The sequence below is a fragment of the Ambystoma mexicanum genome, chromosome 3p, assembly GCF_040938575.1.
Source record: "Ambystoma mexicanum isolate Mex_15411 chromosome 3p, UKY_AmexF1_1, whole genome shotgun sequence".
NCBI classification, from domain to species: Eukaryota; Metazoa; Chordata; class Amphibia; order Caudata; family Ambystomatidae; genus Ambystoma; species Ambystoma mexicanum.
Window position 1 is genome coordinate 533,984,291 of NC_090925.1, and position 22,164 is coordinate 534,006,454.

At 45.7% G+C, this 22,164-nt stretch overlaps 1 protein-coding gene across 1 annotated transcript in view; it reads left to right on the top strand.

Annotated features, from left to right (window-relative positions):
* The window catches only part of LOC138579565 (protein-glutamine gamma-glutamyltransferase 5-like), a 115,562-nt gene that overhangs the window by 49,779 nt on the left and 43,619 nt on the right, over positions 1-22,164 (top strand). Inside the window, exon 2 of the mRNA XM_069649843.1 lies at positions 19,106-19,285. Within this exon, the coding sequence (XP_069505944.1) occupies positions 19,106-19,285 (180 nt within the window). The remainder of the gene's footprint in view (positions 1-19,105; positions 19,286-22,164) is intronic.

Genomic DNA, 22,164 nt, shown 5'->3' on the forward strand with positions numbered 1-22,164 from the left:
ATCAAGTGAGAAATGGAAGTTTGACCAATTAGAAGCTGAGAGAGGGGTAGGGTCAGTGATGCTAGAACACACCCACATTCTAAACACATAAAAGCAGACAGACAGGACAGATAGGGACTTTTCAAATCCATTTGTAGCTGGAAGCTCTGCCGGGAAAATCCATACTTTACCTCCATCAATCTCCAGAGAAAGCTGTGCAGAAAGATCCAGACTTTAAATCCCTCAATCTTCAGAATCCAGAGAGAGAGCAGACCCAGATCACTGTGAAGTGCAGAGACCAGAGTGCAGTCCAAAATCTGACCAGATCCGTGGGAGGGCATATTTCTAAATATAGTGTGAGTACATAGCAAAACTGTGCAGAACCAATCTCTTAGTTAAAATAATATAATTCAATCCTATTTTAATCTAAGTAGAACTGTCTCTTAACCGTCACCTGTCATTTGCATAGCGGTCACCTGTCATTTGCATAGCTGTCACCGGTCATTTTCTAGTTGCAAGCTGCACTTGTCTTTTTGAACTTTAAAATTTCAAATCTAAAAAACGACCTTTATTTAATCGCTCATATCTCCGTGACCGTTGTGCTAGAGACTTGCAGTAACTTTCATCTGGAAGCTGAGATCCTAGGCTTTCTTTGGACCCCAAAACGATAGTGATAGTCCTTGTAGTTCCTCTGTAATAGCGCTCGGCGCATTCGCGAATTTTACCGCGATTTGCAAATTTCTCCACTTGCAAAAAGATAGCTGCTTTTGCTTTCCTCTGAAAAAAAATCGTTTGCCTCATAAAAACTATCCCTGCATCACTGATAGAGTGAGCCTGAGCTAATATTAACTTGATTTCACTCACCCTGAACCTCTAAAGGGAATTAAAAGCATTTTAGCATATTTTTTTCTTCATTTCCAGCACATTTAAAAGCATTTTGCCTGTGTTTTCAACTTCTGTTGTCTAAGCTTGCTGGGGTGAACTGAATCACATTTGATTGCATTTCTGAGAACTGTGTGTTTTCCTTCCATTTCCTTGCCTTGCATCAAGGGGGGGAGGGGATTGCCAGAGAAAAGTGATTACATTGTTTGTTGAAATCATATTGAGTATTTTCTATACTGCATTTCATTCATTCAACCTTGCATTTCCTTGAACCCTATAAAGCATTCTCTACCACATTATACTTCTGTACCTATTTACCAGTGTGCTACCTTATCCATTTCATCTCAACTCCTTAGTGATTATAAAGAAGTGTGCTAGTGCCAGATTCTCTGTTGTTAATCTTTATCATACCAGATTAAGTGTGATATTCAATTATTAATTTATTATAAAGCGTGATATATATATATTGTTTAAATTATCAATTAAACCTTTTAACTTGCGAAACAGAACTACTTCTTGGCTCAGTGGGGTCAGGAGGATTCCAAGAGAGGGGTGTTATATAGGGGTAGTCATCCAGAACGCATGAACTGGACATAAAGATATATCAATAAGGGTTTTCATTCAGTATTATAGACTAGGCGTTGACTTAGCTGTAGTGTTGAATTGAATCCTCTTACAAATTGGGGGCTCGTGCCGGACGTCTGGGTTAGAAAACCACTTGTGCAGCTTAATACAGTGTGCTAACTGACGGGATACATACATCCAGTGGAATCACCACGCTGCATCACGCTGTGAAGCATTCCTCAAAAGGGACACTCCAAGAAAAGTTCTGTTCTGCAAAAATAAAATACTAACTTCTGTAAGTCAGGACAGAGACCAATCTCTAGAATGACGACCTTGGTAGATATGAAAATAGCCAGAGAGCACTTCTTACATAAACTATTTGTGAGAGGTGAATGGGCTGAGCAGGGCCAGGAGGCCTGGTTGCAGGCCATCACGCGACAGGCCACTGAAACAGGGTCAGACTCATGGAGAGATCAGGGTCCATTACATGTGGACTATATATGGCTCCTAAGGCCAAAGATGAACACGACAAGATTGTTAGGATAGCGGCATATTTATATTTATATTTATATTTATATATGGGAGCCATACAGAATAAATGTGCTGAAGGCCATGATCTGGCAAAAAGGCAAAAGATGGCGTTAGAGAAGGCCCAATCTGATCTGGACTCTTCTGAGCAAAGGCTGCACAGAAGCCAGGAGTCAGAAAATGAGACCAGACAGTACATCACTAAAATAAAGGAGGATATGGATGTGCTGCAAAAGGAAAAGTCAGAAACAGGATACCAGATTTCGGGCCTTGCAGAAGGAACACCAAGAAGGTTTGGACTCCCTACTACAAAGCCAGAAAAAGCTGGAGCAACAACTGGACTTCAACAGGGTATGTGCTGAGCAGGTAGTCACCCTGCAAGGCCACCTAGATAGGGAAAAGGCAGAAAGCAATAAACTGATTCTGAAAGACCCGGATACCCAGGCAGAGTTTGATGAAGAGCGCCGGAAAGCTGGTGCCCTTCAAAGGCAGAGGGACGACCTGGCAGCACAGATGCAGGCTCTCAGTCAGGAAAAAGACACTTTAGGCCAGGAAGTCTGCCACTTAAAAAAGGAAATTGAAGAAAATCACCTGGCCCTCCAGGGGCTGGGTGACCTCCAAAAAGAAAACCAGAACTTGGTAGAGCACACCAGAAGGGTGGAAGATGCTCTGGCAAGAAAGGAGCAGGCCGGTAGGGATGGGACTCAGGAGGTAAACCTCCTGCAGCAAAGACTGGCCCAGTTCTCCAGGACCAACCAGGAAGCACAGAGGGAAAATGAGGCTCTCTGCCAGCACAATGAGAGGCTCCAGCAACAGGTAGCGATGCAGGAGAGACTGATAGAGTCGAGTAAGGCCTTAACAGAGGAACTGAAAGCACAAATGCAGGCTCTTGCATTGCAACAGGGAGCAGGGGCGGATAGAGATGAGGTCCGCTGGGAAAGAGAGATTCCTGACCATAACCGCAGGAGCCCTAACACCAGGGGCCTTCATCTCCCCCTGTCCCTGGACTCTACCACCCCCATGTCCCCTGGCGCACATGAGCACAGGGCCACAGGGATGTCAGATTACTATCCAGCTAAGAGTATGGGGCTCATAGGCCAGTACCACTCAGGAATGGAGGGGTGGGCATCCGGGTATGGGCACCCAAGTACAGTACAGTTGAGTGGGGAACCCCAGGAGAGTAGGCCCCTTAAGGGCATCCTGAAAACCTCTGCCCAGTTAGGTCAGTGGGGGGGGTACCCAGCAAATCCTGGCAGCAAGGAGGGATCTGAGGACTCCTCTGAGCACCACAGGAAACAGGAGACCAAGTCCCCACATTCTGCCAGCCATTCCCAGGCTCGCAGAATCCGGGAAAACCTGGAAGAACAGACGGGAACCTCTGGGAGCAGTGCCTCTGAGTCCGAGGCCGAATGGACAAAGGTTACCCGAACCAAAAAGGCCAATAAGGCAAAAAGGGCCTTGCTTAAGGACCCCTTAAAGCAGATTAAGGCGATCAGGAGCGTCATCACGCCTTACCATAAGAACGCTAAGTATTCTGTTTGGGAGCACTTAGAGTTGTTTGAACAAATGATGGAGACTTTCCATTTGAAGGACAGCCAAAGCTGTATTCAATATGTAAAGTGGACCTTCTCCCCGGAATACTCCAGTTTCTTTGCGGGGCTGGAGGACCAAAATCATTTAAGATGGTCCACCTATAAGGCGGCCATCTTGAAACATTTTTCTGTTCACAGAAATCCTGAAGAGGCTCGCAAGGCAGCCTACAATTTGCAATGTGGGGAGGATCAGGCCCCACAAGAATTTGTGCAGGAGTTAAAGCGTGCTTTTGCACAGACCACAAGAAGGGTGCGCACGGATAGCAGAGAATTTATTAATACGTTTTTCCATGCCTTGCCCAAATATATCATGACCCAGCTCGTGAGGGATTTTCACGAGAAAAGATCTTTAGACTGGGTCATTGAACAGGCTACCCGGATCTATGAGGTGCAGAAACCGGTAGATAGCAAAAGTAATGCCCAGAAAAACCCCAAAGCCAACAGCACCCCTGCTGCCGCCAAGGTGGCAGAGGTAAAGGTCACCCCCGTTTTAGATTTGGAGATGGGGGGCCTAAAAACCTACCTGCACCTAATAATGCTAGGCCCAGGAGGTCCTCGGGTCAGTCACAGACAGGGAGCCAAGGAGGCAGCCCCACAAATGGGGTCCCTCGCTCTCCTGATTATGTAAGTCCCCGTTACAAGGGAAATCGACCCATCCTGGGTTATGTGTGGACTCCTCCAGCCCAAGGGGGGGATCCAGCCAAGCACCTAAACCAGGGAACTTCCCTCCAAACTTCCCACAGGAGGGCAGAAATTTACCAAACCCTGGGCAGAACTTTTTCCCCAGATATCCACCCGACTTTCAGCCCCAAAACCATCCATCCTTCTTTCCCCAATTCCCTGAGCCCAGACCACTGAATCCGGGAGAGGGGAGGCCAAGGGTGGAGGGGTACCCAAATCTTCCCAACCCGGGGTATTACCAGAGGAGGGACAGCTACCCTTCCCGGGATCAGCCCAGGGGAGAAAACAGGGCCCCGTATCAGCCTGAGCGGGTTTCCCAGTTAGAGCGCCAGGTTCAAAACATGGCGCGGGATCTGGGTCACATACTGAGGGCTCAGCAGAACCCTCAGATGGGCGTGCCGGCGCAGAACGCACCCAACTCTGGACCTGGTGCTCCAGAACAATGACGGGGGCAGCACCCCGATAACTCACCGGTTCCCAGGGAGGATGCACAAAGGGAAGGGGGGTGTAAAGCCTTGGAGGAAGCTTCCTTCCTCACTTGTAAACAGCCCCTGGAAACCCAGGAACCGGAAACAAAATCTCTTGCCCCTGAAAGTCTGCCTCCTAAGGAGCAGAGGGGGGGTAGGAGAAACAAAATACCCAAACAGACTCAGTTTGAGGAGGAGGTACAGATCTTCCAATTTGAGGGAGAGGGATCCTCAGAGGATCCTGGGAAAAGGATCTTCTCCTTCAGAGAGGGGGGAACTCCTCCCAAAGAAAAATGGGTCCCTAGGGATGCAAATCCAGACTGGGGAGATGTGGAGGCTGAGCTACCGCCGCCCACCATCTCATCCCAGAACCAACAGCAAGAAAATCCCCTGGTTCAAACCCATCCTGGTGACTGCCTCCAAAAGGGGGGGGCGGCCCGGAACCAGAGCCAGGGGAACCCACACTGGCTCTGATCTCCAGTTGCCAAATTTTTCTTTCAGATTCCCAAGGCTCTCCACAGAATTCTGCCCAAATCTCTTCGCTAGCGATGTCCAAAACCAGAAAATTAGCCCACCAGTTGTCCAAAAATGTACATTATCTGTGCCCCCTTGAGGAGAAGGAGGGAAGATATTATGCCCCGGTACAAGTACAGGGGCAGGGTACAATCTCGGCACTGGTGGACACTGGATCTCAAGCTACCCTTCTGTCCAGAAGGGCCTTTGACGAACTGAATGCAGGAAGGGGAGAGAATTACTAAATTCCTCTCACCTCTCTTCCTGGACAACTCCAGAACTTTGACGGGAAGGAAATTCCCGTTGAGGGGACGGCAGACTTGGACATTAAAATTGGGCGACATAAGTTGAAACACCCGGTCATAGTTGTGACCCCAGAGGGCACCCCTTATTTACTAGGGAATGACCTCCTGAGAAGGTTGTCACCCCTAATAGATTGCGTAAACAAGGTCCTCTGGACCCAGACTAGCCGACCAATAAAATTAAAACAGAGTGTTAACCATGTTAGTTTAAACGGCACCTGCCACATGGTTGAACAAAAATCTGACCAAGTAGAATTTCACTTCCAGAACAACCAGATTCCAGACGTGACAGTAATAGCAGTAGGACAACAGACTGCTGATGGGGGGTCCTCTCTATTTCTGAAAATCAACCTTCCTTCCAGTCTAAAGTGGTACTCCACGCTGGAAGGAAACACTCTGAAATTCTTTACAAATCCACAATCAGAAACTCCCACTCCTACAGTCCAGAAAGATGTGAAATCAGCTCAGAGCCTGGCTGATATTCAGCAAATTGGAGAGCAGTTGTTCATCCCTGTTCAGTTAAATGATGGGAAGGACTCTGTTCTCGCTCGAGTGTGTGTGAGCAACGGTAAGAGCTTCATCAGCGAAGCCATGTTTCGCCAACTCCCAAAAGATCCAGCCATTCCCACCTTCAAACTGATAGACAAATGGGAAAGGGACCTGGAAGCACCTGATTCCAAACATCTCCTGCCAAGCAGGTGTATGCTCAAAATCTCCATTGGCAACAAGAGCATAGTCCACAATTGTTGGGTCGTGCGAGACGTCCCTGCCGCCTTTTACTTAGGCAGTGACATTCTCAATCGCTTTGCCATTAGTTTGGACCTAATAAACTTCAAAGCTTGGTCCTGATTAGCGGATAATCCCATGAGCTTTGATGATCCAGAAAAAGCATTTAGGTCAGCTCAATTGCTACCTTATGCAGTTGAAATTCAGGTTAAAGAGGAAGTCACCATCCAAGAAAGGACCCGACAATTCTCCCTGGAAGTGAAAGTCAAAAGGGGACAAGAGTTGAAAAACCCTGATGCTTACATACATCTAAATGCTTCTCTCCAACAGCAAGGGTTGGGGGTAAACCCAACTCCATTAGTCAACATAGAACATGACACCATTCCAATAGAGGTGGATAACAGCGACTTAAAGAGTATTACTCTAGCCGCAGGCACCATTATTGGAATGGCGGTTGAGGACTGACATTTTTCCATCGACTTATTAAATGAACTGTTAGGACCAATCCCCAAGGACTGTTTTGACAGTGACAGTGAGGACAATACAACACCAGACAGGATTTTTACCCGGCATGGGGGGAACTTCCTGGTGTACACTTCCTGCCCCTATGGTAAGGAAGATGTGACTTGTGACTTCAGGGGGGATGAGGTGATTTTCCAGGTCCATGAGGGCTGCCTTTCCCACCTGAAGCCTCCAGTCCAAATCAGCACTCTGACCAGGGACTTCTCCACCCAGCTGGAGGAGGCCGCTGAAATAGCCAAACCAGAAGTCTTTCTAGGCTTCAGGCAGATGGTGGAAGAGAGAGTCAACCTAGCTGATGCCTGTGTGACTCTGGAACAAAAGCAAAAGTTGAAACAAGTTTTCTTGGATTTCCAAGATCTCTTTGCGGTAGACTCATATGACTGTGGTCGCACCGACATCCACACAACAACAATCCCCACGGACCCTGGCATGACTCCTGTGTTTGTGAAGCAATATCGCTTGCCTCTCGCATCCATGGAGTCCCTTACTGAAATAATTAAGAACCTTGAGTCCCGGGGAATAATCCGTCCAGTCCACAGCACTTTCAATAATCCGGTGCTGGGAATATTGAAGCCAAACGGCCAGTGGAGACTCTGCGCCGACCTCAGGGAGCTCAACAAACGGGTCCATACTTCCCGATGGCCTCTTCCCTACATTGACCAAGGGCTGGCCCAGATTCAGGGGTCACAGGTATTCACTGCAATAGACCTGACCAATGGATACTGGACCGTGCCGGTCAGTAGGGAGGACCAATACAAGCTGGCTTTTACCTTTGGGGGCCAGCAGTACACATGGACCCGGACTCCCTTCGGATACCTTAACTCCGGTAATGAGTTCAATATTTTCCTACACAAGGCCATGCCCGATCTGGGTGCGAGGGGTAACCTGTCTTATGTAGATGATGTCCTCATTAAAAGTTCATCTGTGGAGGAACACATAGCGGAGATCCGTTATGTTCTGACGCAGTTGAGGGCCGCCGGAGCAAAACTTTCCTTTCAGAAAGCACAGTGGTGTAGAACCCGTGTTAATTTCTTGGGGCATGAGATTACTCCTCAGGGTCTCTGTCCCCAGGAAAAGAAAGTGGAAGCACTTCAGAAACTGAAAGACCCCACAACTCTGCAGGAACTAAGGAGCCTCCTTGGACTGACTAATTACAGCAGAAAGTTCATTGAGGGCTACGCAGAGATCACCAGACCCCTGATTCATCTCCTGAAGGGGGGGGTCAAGTGGGAATGGGGTCCAGAACAAGCCGAGGCAGTAAGACAACTCAAGAGAAGCCTCTCACAAGCGCCTTGCCTAGCTTACCCTGTCAGAAACAAGGAGTTCTTCCTGGAGACGGGGTTCTCTAATACGTGCTTGACGGCAGTATTATACCAAAAGCATGACAAGGTCAATAAAGTAATCTCCTATGCGAGCAAAACTTTATCCTCTGTGGAGGAAAAATTCAACGATTGTGAGAAGGCACTCCTGGCAACGGTGTGGGCATTGAAGAATTACCGCCCGTTTATCCAGGGGGAACACATCATAGTGGAGACTCCACACCAGCCTCTGCAATATCTCCAAAGTGACAGAATCCGGGCCGGAAATGTGAGTAATTCCCGAATTACTTCCTGGATTCTGTCAATGCAAGGCTTTCCTGTGGAGGTCCGATATGGCCAAAACAAGAAGAGTCCCCTCGCGCAAGGTCTGGCTGACTTGCATGATTGTGCCAGAGAAAACTGTCTCGAGGACGAAAGTCTAAAAATCAAGGACAACACGGAGGCATACCTTAATTCCCCACACAAAGTCTTTGAAGAGGACAAGTGTGAGGGAATGCCCACTGTCTATGTGGATGGATGCTCTTACCATGTTGACAACAACGGGGAGAAAGAACTGGTGGCTGGCGCAGGGAATGCATGGGTGAATGAGTCCCCAGAACCCTCCGCTGGATACAAAATTGGTCCCCGAAGTAGTCAGGTGGCAGAATTGATGGCTGTGCATCAGGCCATCCTCACTGCTGTCCAGCATCAACTCCACGAACTGGTCATAAACACAGATTAGGATTATGTACAGAACGGGTTCGTGGAGCACCTGGTTAATTGGAAAACCAGAGGCATGTTATGTGCTAAAACAAACCCTTGAAACATGGGAAGTTGATCCAAAACATTGATGATCTGGTCACCTCGAATGAGATGACCATCTATTGGAAAAAGATCAAGGGTCATTCCAAAGTAGAGGGACCAGACAAAACTGGAAATGACTTAGCTGATCAGCTGGCCAAAACCGGGGCCATCCAAGGGGATCTAATTGAGATTGAGTCCCTGTTGGGGGAAATCGAGGTCACTGCTATCACTAGGTCCCAGACAAATGCTCACAACGACCTTTCAATTGCACAATGGAGTAAGGAGACCCCTGATGCTGATTTGATTACAGCTCAGAAGGGGGATCCAATTATTGGTAAATTTTACCAGCACCTTGAGGACCCTGAGAACTTTCCCCTGACGGATACCGATTACATTGGGAAAGAGGACCTAAGAGTGTTGATGAAATGTCCAAAAATGTTCCGGATCCAAGACGGTTTGTTGGTAAGGAAATCCAAAGCTGGCCACGATCAGTGGGTGGTTCCTACCTCATTCCGAAACCTGATGTTAAGTCACGCCCATGATGCGGCCACTGCCGGTCATAGGGGGTTTCACACAACACTGGAAATCTTAAGAGAGGTTGCATACTGGCCACACATGGGGCAGGACCTCGACCAATACTTGAAGGGGTGTCTCGTGTGTGCAAAATTTCAGCCATCATCCCTCACGCACCGAGCGCCTCTCCAAAAGCGGGGGATGACACTGCCATGGTCAGATTTACAAATCGACTTTGTAGGCCCCGTGATTCGCTCTGCTAGGGGGAATAAGTACATGTTGACTGTCACATGCTTGTTCACCAAGTGGGTGGAATGTCTCCCAGCCCCAAACTGCAAGGCAGAAATGGCAGCTGCCTTGATGATTAACCACATCTTTTCCCGTTTTGGTCTACCTCAAAGGATTGAGTCAGATAGAGGTAGCCACTTCACCAGTGAAGTAATGACGAAGATGTGGGAGATACTGGGGGTCAAGAGAAAGCTGCATATTGCTTACAGGCCAGCTTCTTCTGGGGCAGTAGAGAGATATAACCGGACAATTGTGAGCATATTAAAGAAGTTTGTGGCAGATTCTGGGCCAAGTTGGGATATCCGATTACCTCTGGTCCTAATGGCCATCAGATCTACCCCTTCATCTGCAACCAAAATGTCACCATTTGAGTTGATGACTGGACGCAAGATGGTGCTTCCGCAGCATTTGCTCTATAGGACCCAAGAGCAGACACTGATAAATGCCTCCACAACTCATGAGTATGTGGAGAATTTAAGGAAACACCTTCAACATGCTTTTGCTTATGCTCAGCGGAATCTAGAAAGATCGGCTGATAGCATGAAGACCCACTATGACCTGAAAACTTCCAGGAAGGAATATCAGGTGGGGGACCGGGTCTATCTATACAATTTCCAAAGAAACCATGCAAAACAGCGGAAATTCTTGCCTACATGGAAGGGACACTTTGAGATCATCGACAAGATCTCCCCTGTGGCCTACAAAATCCACATCCCCAAAGGTCCTTTGGCAGCGGGGGAAGACAAGTGGGTCCACATAAACCAGTTGAAATGTTGCCATCCCAGGCACACTCTGCAACAACTGGAGGAATCCTCTGGAATCCTAGCGGGTACTGTCTCAGACTAATTCAGTTCCAACCATAAAACATACCACATCTAGTCTCTTAAATATTGTGATTCGCATGAAACTGTCTCTTAGTTATACTGTTTTTTTTGTTTTTTTCAAAATAAGAATGTAATGTTTCATTATGATGAAATGCATATGCTGCCCCACTATCTCAACAGTGGTGGAAAAATGTCTATGGATAGGTATTGCCGCTCTTCCTTTGTCGTCCTAGGAGAAAGAAAACCGGGAGACGGGCCAAGGAGGACGATCCGGAGACCGGGAGCAGAGACGCAACGGGCCCGGGGTACCGCCCAATCTTCCCATCAGGACCGGCGAGGAGAACCGATCGATCCGACCGGATGGAGGAAAAGATGCTGAACTGTGCCATCTATTGGAAGAAGATGAGGAAACATCCCAGATCTTGCGAGTCCCATCAGTGAAACCGAATGGCCATCGCAAGAGGGGGGCTTGTGGGATGTATTTACCCATGCATCCGAGCCCTACCTCAAAACTGTGCAGTACTGACATGGAAAACATCATGATGGCCAGAGTTTCCCAGAAAATGTACAGGAAAATGCAGGAAGAATAGGCTGCCACTCATTTTTACCGATGTTATGGGCACAGAAGGACACTGCCTAAAACCACCATTGGACTACCCACACAGTAGTTTGAAACCATCGGGAGTGGCAATGCTGATTGCCAAAAGCAAACCCATAACTGTTGGGAATTCATTTTCTTAAATCCCAAAAAGGGGTGCAGTACCAGTACTCACCACTATCAGAAAGCCGGCATTTTAAAACAACACCAGATTTTACTTTTTTGTAGAAAACTGAATAGATGAACCCAAAGCAAGCCAAAGAAAGACTTACTGAGAGGTGGATACAATGTAAAGTTATATTCTGAAGTGACTTGAAGGTTTATAACAAGACTGGTTGACCTGTGGATTTCAGCAGTTTAAGTAAATTTGGACTGAAAGACACTACAAATCTAAATGTTCAAATTGACTGAGTGACCTACTTTTAAGTGTCACATAGGTTGAAATTGTTTAAATGTCATAGTTTTAAACTTAGAATCAGCATTCTAGCTGCATATGTAAAAATGTTTAGTTTTATTTGAATGCAGAAACTGGGGAACAAAAAGTGACATTTTATCTGAAACTGGCTTAAAGAGATTCCAATTCTGCCTGGCAACTACCCCCCATCAGGAGTGAAACTTGAGTCACAGCTGTGTTCCCAGGCCTAGCTGCCCTTTTGCTGCTCACACCAAAAGGGATATGACACTTCCCTGATTGAATTACCTGGGCTCTGCAGGAAATTGAACAAAGCCCTGTCCTGACTCAGGCAAATGTTTTATTGGCGGGAGTCGTAAATGGAGCTTCCTCTTGGCAGAAGCTGGGAGGGGCAGGGTCTCTGAGCTTGCCAGAAACTGGAAAGACTGGTTTCTGTACCATGTGACATGAAAAGACACACCTCTATAGCCAGAATATGGTTTTAGAAAAAGATGAATAACTCATAGAGCGGACATGTGAAAATTGTATAAATGACACCATAATTCTTGTGATTTTTCTGCCCACATTTTAAGAGGTTTTTAGAACCGGTGGCATGTTCAGGGGAGTTTTAGTGGAAAAGAGGATATTACTCAAAATGTGTGCATGTGAAAAATCTGACACTTCATCAACTAATGTCCATACTCCTTGCGCACATGTGTGTAAATTTGGGGTAATGTCCGGAATTGCAAAATCAGTTAAAAAGTGAAATATGTGCCATTTCTGAATGCAAGCTCCCAGGAAGAGCAGAGTTTGAACAGGAGATACCTCCTGTGATATGTGAGGGGTGCATATGATTTTAAAACAATATGTACCTCTGCAAATATGTATTTGTTTCAAATCTAGATTTGTGTGCAAGTTGACAGGAGGAGTGGACTCTCTGCAGGCTGTAAAATGACATCACTCTGACACAATTTAGCTCCCCCAATCAAGTGAGAAATGGAAGTTTGACCAATTAGAAGCTGAGAGAGGGGTAGGGTCAGTGATGCTAGAACACACCCACATTCTAAACACATAAAAGCAGACAGACAGGACAGATAGGGACTTTTCAAATCCATTTGCAGCTGGAAGCTCTGCCGGGAAAATCCATACTTTACCTCCATCAATCTCCAGAGAAAGCTGTGCAGAAAGATCCAGACTTTAAATCCCTCAATCTTCAGAATCCAGAGAGAGAGCAGACCCAGATCACTGTGAAGTGCAGAGACCAGAGTGCAGTCCAAAATCTGACCAGATCCGTGGGAGGGCATATTTCTAAATATAGTGTGAGTACATAGCAAAACTGTGCAGAACCAATCTCTTAGTTAAAATAATATAATTCAATCCTATTTTAATCTAAGTAGAACTGTCTCTTAACCGTCACCTGTCATTTGCATAGCGGTCACCTGTCATTTGCATAGCTGTCACCGGTCATTTTCTAGTTGCAAGCTGCACTTGTCTTTTTGAACTTTAAAATTTCAAATCTGAAAAACGACCTTTATTTAATCGCTCATATCTCCGTGACCGTTTGTGCTAGAGACTTGCAGTAACTTTCATCTGGAAGCTGAGATCCTAGGCTTTCTTAGGACCCCAAAACGATAGTGATAGTACTTGTAGTTCCTCTGTAATAGCGCTCGGCGCATTCGCGAATTTTACCGCGATTTGCAAATTTCTCCATTTGCAAAAAGATAGCTGCTTTTGCTTTCCTCTGAAAAAAAATCGTTTGCCTCATAAAAACTATCCCTGCATCACTGCTAGAGTGAGCCTGAGCTAATATTAACTTGATTTCACTCACCCTGAACCTCTAAAGGGAATTAAAAGCATTTTAGCATATTTTTTCTTCATTTCCAGCACATTTAAAAGCATTTTGCCTGTGTTTTCAACTTCTGTTGTCTAAGCTTGCTGGGGTGAACTGAATCACATTTGATTGCATTTCTGAGAACTGTGTGTTTTCCTTCCATTTCCTTGCCTTGCATCAAGGGGGGGAGGGGATTGCCAGAGAAAAGTGATTACATTGTTTGTTGAAATCATATTGAGTATTTTCTATACTGCATTTCATTCATTCAACCTTGCATTTCCTTGAACCCTATAAAGCATTCTCTACCACATTATACTTCTGTACCTATTTACCAGTGTGCTACCTTATCCATTTCATCTCAACTCCTTAGTGATTATAAAGAAGTGTGCTAGTGCCAGATTCTCCGTTGTTAATCTTTATCATACCTGATTAAGTGTGATATTCAATTATTAATTTATTATAAAGCGTGATATATATATATATTGTTTAAATTATCAATTAAACCTTTTAACTTGCGAAACAGAACTACTTCTTGGCTCAGTGGGGTCAGGAGGATTCCAAGAGAGGGGTGTTATATAGGGGTAGTCATCCAGAACGCATGAACTGGACATAAAGATATATCAATAAGGGTTTTCATTCAGTATTATAGACTAGGCGTTGACTTAGCTGTAGTGTTGAATTGAATCCTCTTACATGTGTCTGTATCCCTACAGCCCCCCTTCCCAGCACTTGTCTGCACTTACCTCGCACTTGCCACCAGCTGGCCCTTGTTGTTTATCCTGTATGCTAATAACCCTGTACTGCACTTTCCCCTCTACCTCTCCCCCTTGCACTTTTCCCTTCCCCTCTACCCTTGCACTTGCGCGATCTGAATGACACCTGGCCTAGTAGGATCGTTGTCTGTCTCCCCTTGTTCCCCCCCCTGCCTCGTCGCACCTTGAAACACTTGTGTATGGGCGCGTTACAAATGCCATATCATATCATAAGAATCAGCACTCAAGGAGGAGTCAAAGAGAGTTCCCAAAGTTTTTACTTTGTTCTGAACTGGAATTACACAGTTGTTAATAGTGAAGCTTGTATAGTATGGGTTCAGTTTGGAGTGGGCCTGTCAAGAGCCAAAGATCAGAAATTCAGTCTTGCCTCCTTTGAGGCACATCCAATTATTAGTCATCCACAGCTCTATGAAATTGTAGATGTGAAGGAGATTAGATGAATCCTCTGCATAGTCACGAGTGATTTCCAGAACCAACTGTGTGTTGTCCATCGTAGTTTGTAAAAAATAGACCTGATTTCCTCCTGCGAAGGAGTTTTATGTACAGATTGAGTAACAAAGGCGACATGCAGGCTCCTTGGGGCATGCCGCATTGACTGGGGGCCGGAGATGAAAAAGTGTTTACCCAGTGAATTCACGACAAGCCGTGGGACAGAAAGGACTGGATCCATTCAATGGCTCCCTTCGAACAATGTTCTAAGAGACCAAGAGATTTTAACAGGCGGTTATGATTGAGCAAGTCGAAGCCGCCGAAAGGTCAAGTAAGACCAAAAGGCCAGCGTTCCCTTTTTCATGGTACTTAGCATTTGTGTTTGCAGATTGACCAACGCGGATTCCGTAATGTGTGCTGGTCTAAAGCCGGATTGCATGTTGTGAAGACCCCTGTTAGTTTCCACTAAAGATTGAAACTGTGATGTTGCAATCTTATTGAGTAGCTTCAAGAGAATGTTACAATTCGTGATGGGCTGGAGGTTACCTCAGTTTTTAGGATTGCTTCCAGGTTTTTTAAGAAGTGGGGCGACCATAATCACCTTGATTGATTCTGAGACATAATTGTCCTGAAAAGGAGGAATTCAACAGGTGGGTAAGGAAAGAGGCGAATAACCCTCTGTGCTTCAGGAGCATTTTGGGCAGAAGAATATATCTCCATGTCCGAGATAGAAATCGGCAACAGAGTACATTTTGGAGCATCCTGATTCCAGCAACAGGTACAAAGGGAGTACCGCTTGATGGAATAGGTAGTACAGTATTTGTAATGCTATCCCTGGCCTTAGTTATTTTGGCTTCAAAGGCTACCTCTACTTCGGTACAGTCCTGCACAGTGGCCGAAAAGAGATGTTTAGCACTTTTGGCTTCTCTAGAGATTTGAGGATATCAACGAGTTTACCTGGACTATTTTTACCCTCATTAATCTGGGTATAAAAGACATCGTTTTTAGTTTCCATTATGTTTAGTTTGCATAGGATGTCCTGCACTTCCAATTCTCCTTATTCTCGATAGATGGACATTGAAGCAATATGGCTTCCAGAGTACGTTTCGCCCTCTTGAGGGCATGAAGCTCCAGCATAAACCACTTTTGGTGCCCAGTATTAGATCTAACTGACTTTGACGGGAGTGGTGCAATTCTTTTTAGCATGTCCAAAAAGGAATTGGAGTAGTTGTTCACTAGCGTCTCCACAGAGTCAACTACTGCTGTAGATGACATAATAGATTCCAAGCAAGTTCTGGCTAAGAACCTTTTTTACATTGTTGGAAGTTTTCAAGAGAGGGGATTGAGACTGAATATGAAATTCAACGGCATGGTGGTCAGACCATATGCACGGCGTGGTACAATTGACATGTGCTGTAGATTTTCTGGTCACAACCCAATATAGCATGTTGTTCTTGGTGGTAGTGGGTTCGCTGTTAATATTTTGGTGTTCGATGTTGATGATGGCCTGTTCTAAGTCAATAGCTTCTTTGTCCATGATGTTTCCCCACCAGCAATTCAAGTCACCTAAGAACAGAGTGGAAACATTTAGCCCACTACATTTACTCAATAACTGAGTGATTTTTTCATTGAAACCTGATAACAGATGGGGGTCGAAAAATCAGTATAAATTTAATGCAACTCTGATTGGTCAGTGTCATTTTGATATGACAAATCTCATAGCCTTGACATTGACAAGGAGAAATAAAGAAGTTCTTGCAATAAAAGCCCCTCTCCCCCAGCCCCCTCGCCCTGTTCCCTGTTTTTACAAAGGATGGTGTATCCCTCCCGAGTGGCCACGTTGATCATGGGCCTAATGACATCCATGATCCATGTTTCCGTGAGACACATAGGGCCTCATTCCGAGTATGGAGGTAGTCATGGCGCTATTTGTGTCATGACTACCTCCCATACCATGCCCGGGTCCCGCCTGGTTCAATGGGGACTTGCTGGTCCATTCTGACCCTGGAGGGACCGGTAAGTCCCCATTGAAAAATCCATTCCCCATTCACATTTGAGCCCCCATAGGACTCAATGGGAATGGGGAAGTAGCTAATAACTGTACCACAATTTGTGGTACCGTTATTAGCTCTCTGGTCCCTTAGCGGCTCCCACTAAGGGTTCCTGGTAAAACCAGGCGCCCATTGCGGGACCCGCTAAGGGACCTCGGAATAGGGCACAAAGGGATTACCGGCACCGATGTCCTTAACTGTGTCGGGTATCCCTTTGCGTCCACCTCGGAATGAGACCCATAATGTCAAGGTCCCTGTCAATAATAAAGTCATGGATGTCACAGGCATGACTATCGAGGGACCTGGTGTTCAAAAGGGCAATTTTTATTGCCCGTTTGTCCATGGTACAAGGGAGACATTCTACTAGCCTCCTTTATTGATTCAATCGGGGGCTAATAGGTCATGTATAGACCTTGCTGCTGGTAAAGGGTGGTCCTGACTGCATGAGAAAAGAGACAACCAGGGCGGGACGTGGGGGCACAAGCAAACCTGGCCATTTAAGTGTAATTCCTTCTCGACTACTTCTAATGCAGTCTGAGGGCATGCAATCATTGGTGAAGGCTCTGATGTTAGAGAAACCTCTGTTTTTGCCGACTGTAAGAGCAGGGTTTGTTCTGGATCACTCGGGGTTGGAGAAAGATGGATTTCAGAATTGCTTTTGGACAAGGGGCAAGGGTGGGTTGCCTTGATACTCTTGGTGAAGAGTATAAGCAACATTTTGTTTCAGTTGCACTGTCACACACTTATTTATAATTTAGCGACGATTAGCTCTTTGAGCTGCCAGTAACAGGTTAGGGTCTGCGTGAAAACCCACGCCGCACGGTTGCTCTTCTAAGTTTCTCGAGAAAAACCGTAGGCAGAAAAGACTGCTGCTATGTGAATGTAATGACCCTACAACAAAATCGCAGATTTGTTCCTGCAGGCCAGAAGAGGGAATGCAATAAACACATCACAAGGGGCTCACAAAGCCAGTATAGGAACACCTACCCTGCGTATTAACAGAAAGATTCTGAGATATGCTGAGGTAGGTCAAGGACAGGCGAAGACCTGCTTGACGCGGAAGTGCCGGCGTTGAAGCGCCTGACGTATCCACAAGAAGGCCCCCAGGCAATCTGGGTACTGTAGTTCTGAAAGTACTGGAGCAAAAACGCCCTGCGGAGCTGAGAGTCCTTTTTTCTCTGCAATGTCAGTGGGAAGTGGCAAATGGATGCAAAGGCTCCCACACACAGCGCTCACATAAATTAATAATTGACAATATAGCAAGTATCAAATTCAGTTGGAATAAAATAACGCTAGCAAGCAAGATCTAACTACAATATACTTACTCAATATATGAATATCAATGCTGATATAGGTGAAGCATAAAGCACAAGGGTATCCATGACACAGTCATGATTTAGATAAAACAACCCTGTAAGAGCCTGTTTTCTATCAGCAGGGTACACTAAAGTTAAGGAATGGGATTATTTAAGTTTTGTTTACTAAATCTCAAAATTGTAAGTAAGTATAATTGTCACAGAATGTACAGGTGTATGCTTTGGTTGTGTTTCCTGTCAGAAAACTTTAAACACAATATACTGCATTGCTGGTTAGCTGTGTTGATGTGACACTTTGACTCTTTGCAAGAGTGGCTGCTGTTAGAGACCCAGTCACTCTCTACTTACCTTCTTGTAGGCAATACATGCACACACGCATTTTCCATGACTTCCATTACTTTTCGACAGAGACTACGGTCTTTCAAAGAGCGCTCTCCCACGAACCCTACAAGGCCATCGCACTGCAGCAGGCGCTATAAAAATACCACCTAACATAAAATAACATATGTAGAAGAGTAGTAGGGTAGCCTTGATACAGACTGTAAAAAGGCCAATGGAACACCAGTACCGCTGAGGAGAGACCAGGACAAGCAGGAGACTTCAGGCATTGGAATGAGTAGAGCAATTTACAGAATGCATGCGTCTGTTGGTTTTGTACTATTACAATGTATTGTACGTATCTATGTTCAACGTTGCAAAAATGTGCTGAAATAGCCATCTATCGTAGTGACTTTGTAAGTCATCCAGGGGGCAAACTTATTAAAATGTTGTGGTAAATCAATGATAAAAAGTGAATTATTAAAATAGATGCATGCTTTTCTAAGATTTTCAGAAATGTTCATTTGATGATTTCAAAAACTACACCTTTTTCTATTTTGCCATCATGTAAAATATGTTTTTAGTTCTGGAATGCATACAGTTTGTTTATACCTTGTGATAGAAAGGAGGATGCAGAATGTGCATCCGAAAAGATTATACCGATGAGGTTGGATCACTGAACAAATGCGCAAGCGCCCATGGATTTGTTCACGTATGCGCAATTACACAGTAATCTTGCCCTGGCGCATTGAGCAGGCCTCTCTTCCTCCCGCTAGCCAATGAATGGGCCCCGGTGCTCAATATGGCTTCCCAAGGCCTTTGAACAATCACACCAAGGGGATATGCTAATGGTCTCTATTAGTCTATATAGCTCTAGCACTCAGCATTAACCACATCCTCTGGTCCTCTTTTCAGCACTGGACCTCCAATTTGCAGACCTAAAGGCCGCCCAAAACAACAAGAATCATTTCACCAATGCAATCAGCACCAAGCAGCTGATCGCAAGGAGGGGACAGACAGTCCACATGTCTCTACACTTCAAGAAGAGAGGCTACCAACCCGACCTGGATAAGCTCGTCTTCATAGCGGAAACAGGTACATTCCAAAACATGTCATGTCTATATAGCATGGTCATCCCAGGCACTGGCTTCTCATGAACGTAGAACCTCTGCTAAATGCTGAAATACAGGGAAACTACTTCACATGTCCATGGGCCTCATTATGACCCAGGCGCTAATGGGCTAACGGCGCCGTAAAAGGCTGCAGCGCCGTTAACCTATTAGCGCCTAATTACGAGGTCCCTTTGCAGGACCCGACCTTAACGGCTTGTGTAGACCAGCCGTTAAAGTAGGGACCTGCAAAGGGACCTTGGTGCTAATTACGGTGGCGCAATTTGCGGCACCGTACTTAGCGCCTTCCCCATTCCCATTGAGCCCTATGGGGCAAAAATGGGAATGGGGAAGGGCCATGGAGGGAGGGGGAATTTCCGCCCCGCCAACCTTGTAATGGGGTGGTAATTCCCCCTTTCTCCATGGCAGAATCGGTAACTTACCGGCATGGACCATGGTGCTAATAGCACCATGGTCTTCCGCCAGGCTCGTAATGAGGCCCCATGTCAAAGAAAGACGAGTGGCAGCCATAGGCCCTTCTTGACAGATAAGGATAATACATCGCATCTTCAGACATCAGAGATTCCTAAAGCATTTCCATTGCAACAGCTGGGGTATTCGCCAAAAAGGACGCCTCCCCGGCTCTTGGCAACAATGGCATGAAGCATGACATGGGCAAGAACGGAGTTGCATTCTGAGTGCCGCCCTCTGCGCAATGTTTTCTTACTTTCTCTCATGCCTGTGCCTTATCCACTCTTTACCCTACTTCTTCTGTGTGCACGTCTGATGCACCAATTGCTTCTCAATGCACATGTCACTTTCCTTTCCTCTTGGCACACCAGAATCATCATTGACCTCTACCTTCTCTTTCTAATCCATGTGGCTCTCATCTGAAATTTCATCCTGCTGGTCTTTCCCTCTCTCCCATCAAAGCCCCACACACTAATCCCTCTCCCTTAATCACACTCATTTAATGCCTGATTCAAAGTCCTGTCTGTTCCACTCAAATGTTAGTGGCCAGTTAATGGTATCCATAATATGCCAACATTTCCTTTGTGTGACGCTTTTACAGGTGGTATTTCTAAGAGTGATGTTTCATGTCTCAATAAGTAATGGCTCACCTTAAAGGAGCTATAAGAAAAATTGCCATCCCACTTTATTCATCTTTTTCTGGAGAAAGCTGTCTAGTGCAACAGAAACTAATATATCCTTATACACTCAGGGAGGGGTCGTTATCGCTGGTTAATGACCCATCATTAAGATACGGCTCGAGATGAAGCCGAAGGCCATCAATTGGGGAACATTCATTATCCCAAGTGACAATGACCGCTACCAAAGTCTAGTCTAGCACATGGTGGAAGTAGCAATACATATTTTCGAGTTTTTGTGGTGAAGTTAAACATTGTGCTTTAAGAGTGAGTAAAGTAAATAGACAAATTGAGTTGGTACATTAAATGCAGTTTCATTTTTATTACAACTTGGTTTGAACTGGAATAGGCTTAACATGAGCATGCATTAGGTATGTAAAAGTAAATGGTTTCCCTATTAGAAAGTGAAAGCATGTTCCAATGTTTTTTTTTCTTTCTCTTCCATGTGTTAAATAGCATGTTGCAGCAACAACAAAAAAAAGAACCTCCAAAAGAGAAATTGTCTTGTTGAAACATGATCTTCTCTGGAAATCACATTGCACCTCCTTGTTTGCTTCTGAAGACAGAGGGCCCAATTCATGGAATATTTGCCCGGTTCAAAGTGAATTTGCACTGCTGAAAAGTGACTTTGCACTGCCGACACAAACCCTGATTCATGAAACCGTGCAAAGTCCGGACAAAGTCATTGCATAGTCATTTTTGTAGTTCAAAATGAATTTGCCCAGACTTTGCATGGCAAGAATATACTTTGCACAGTTCCATGAATTAGAGGTTGCTGGCAGTGCAAAGTCACTTTTAGCAGTGTAAATTCACTTTGAACCTGGCAAATATTCCATGAATCGGGCCCAGAGAATGTTCAGAAGGCAGTCAATACCAGTTATTGACTGCACTGTAAACATTCTGATTTCGCTAAAAACAAATGAACATATATTCTTAAAATTAATAACAATTTCAAAATGTGTTCAGCCAAATGCGCATGGTCAGTTTACACCCCAGTTCAGAAAAGTAAATTATATTCAAATTCTATTCAGTTCAAGGGCCTGATTCACCAACACATGTTTCAGTTGTTGCGTGCACTTTCTCACGTGTAAGTGGGATACATGTGTGAAGCTGCACAGACAAAAGGAACTCTGAATGTGTGAATACTAAATGTGTGCTTTGAGATTTCTATTTTTGTGTACAGTCTGATTCGTAAGAGCTAGATGCGGTTGTATCATAGCATTTCAGAACAAATGGCGAAACACAACAGGGATGAGTTGGAAAATGTGAGAAAATGTCTGTCGGATTGTTAATCCGGGCTATGCAGCCCGCCCACATCGTTGTGTGGGCAGACCGCCGTTGCGGTCTCAGTTCCCGGGTAGGGAAGTGACGTTGGGCTAGGGAGGGGGCGGGACAGGAAAGGGCAGTTCTTTATGTATAAGGGAATAAAGCGGTCGCACGAATCCCCGGCTCCCGTGTGACTCATTACGCGGTTCGAGGACCCGCGTAAAACCCCACAACTGGCGACGAGGGGTACGCGTACCCACTCGCACTTCAGGGACCCGCAGGAGAGCGGGTGAGGCGCATCGGCGCAGCGCCACAGGAGTACCGCGGAGGTCCGCAGTCGAGTGGCGTGGCGCGTCGGAGCACCTCCCATTACCAGCTGAGAGGCCGCAGTCGCGAGCGGCCGCAGCATTAGGAGCCGCGAGGGAGCGGGTGCGGAGGCGCCTGCAAAAGC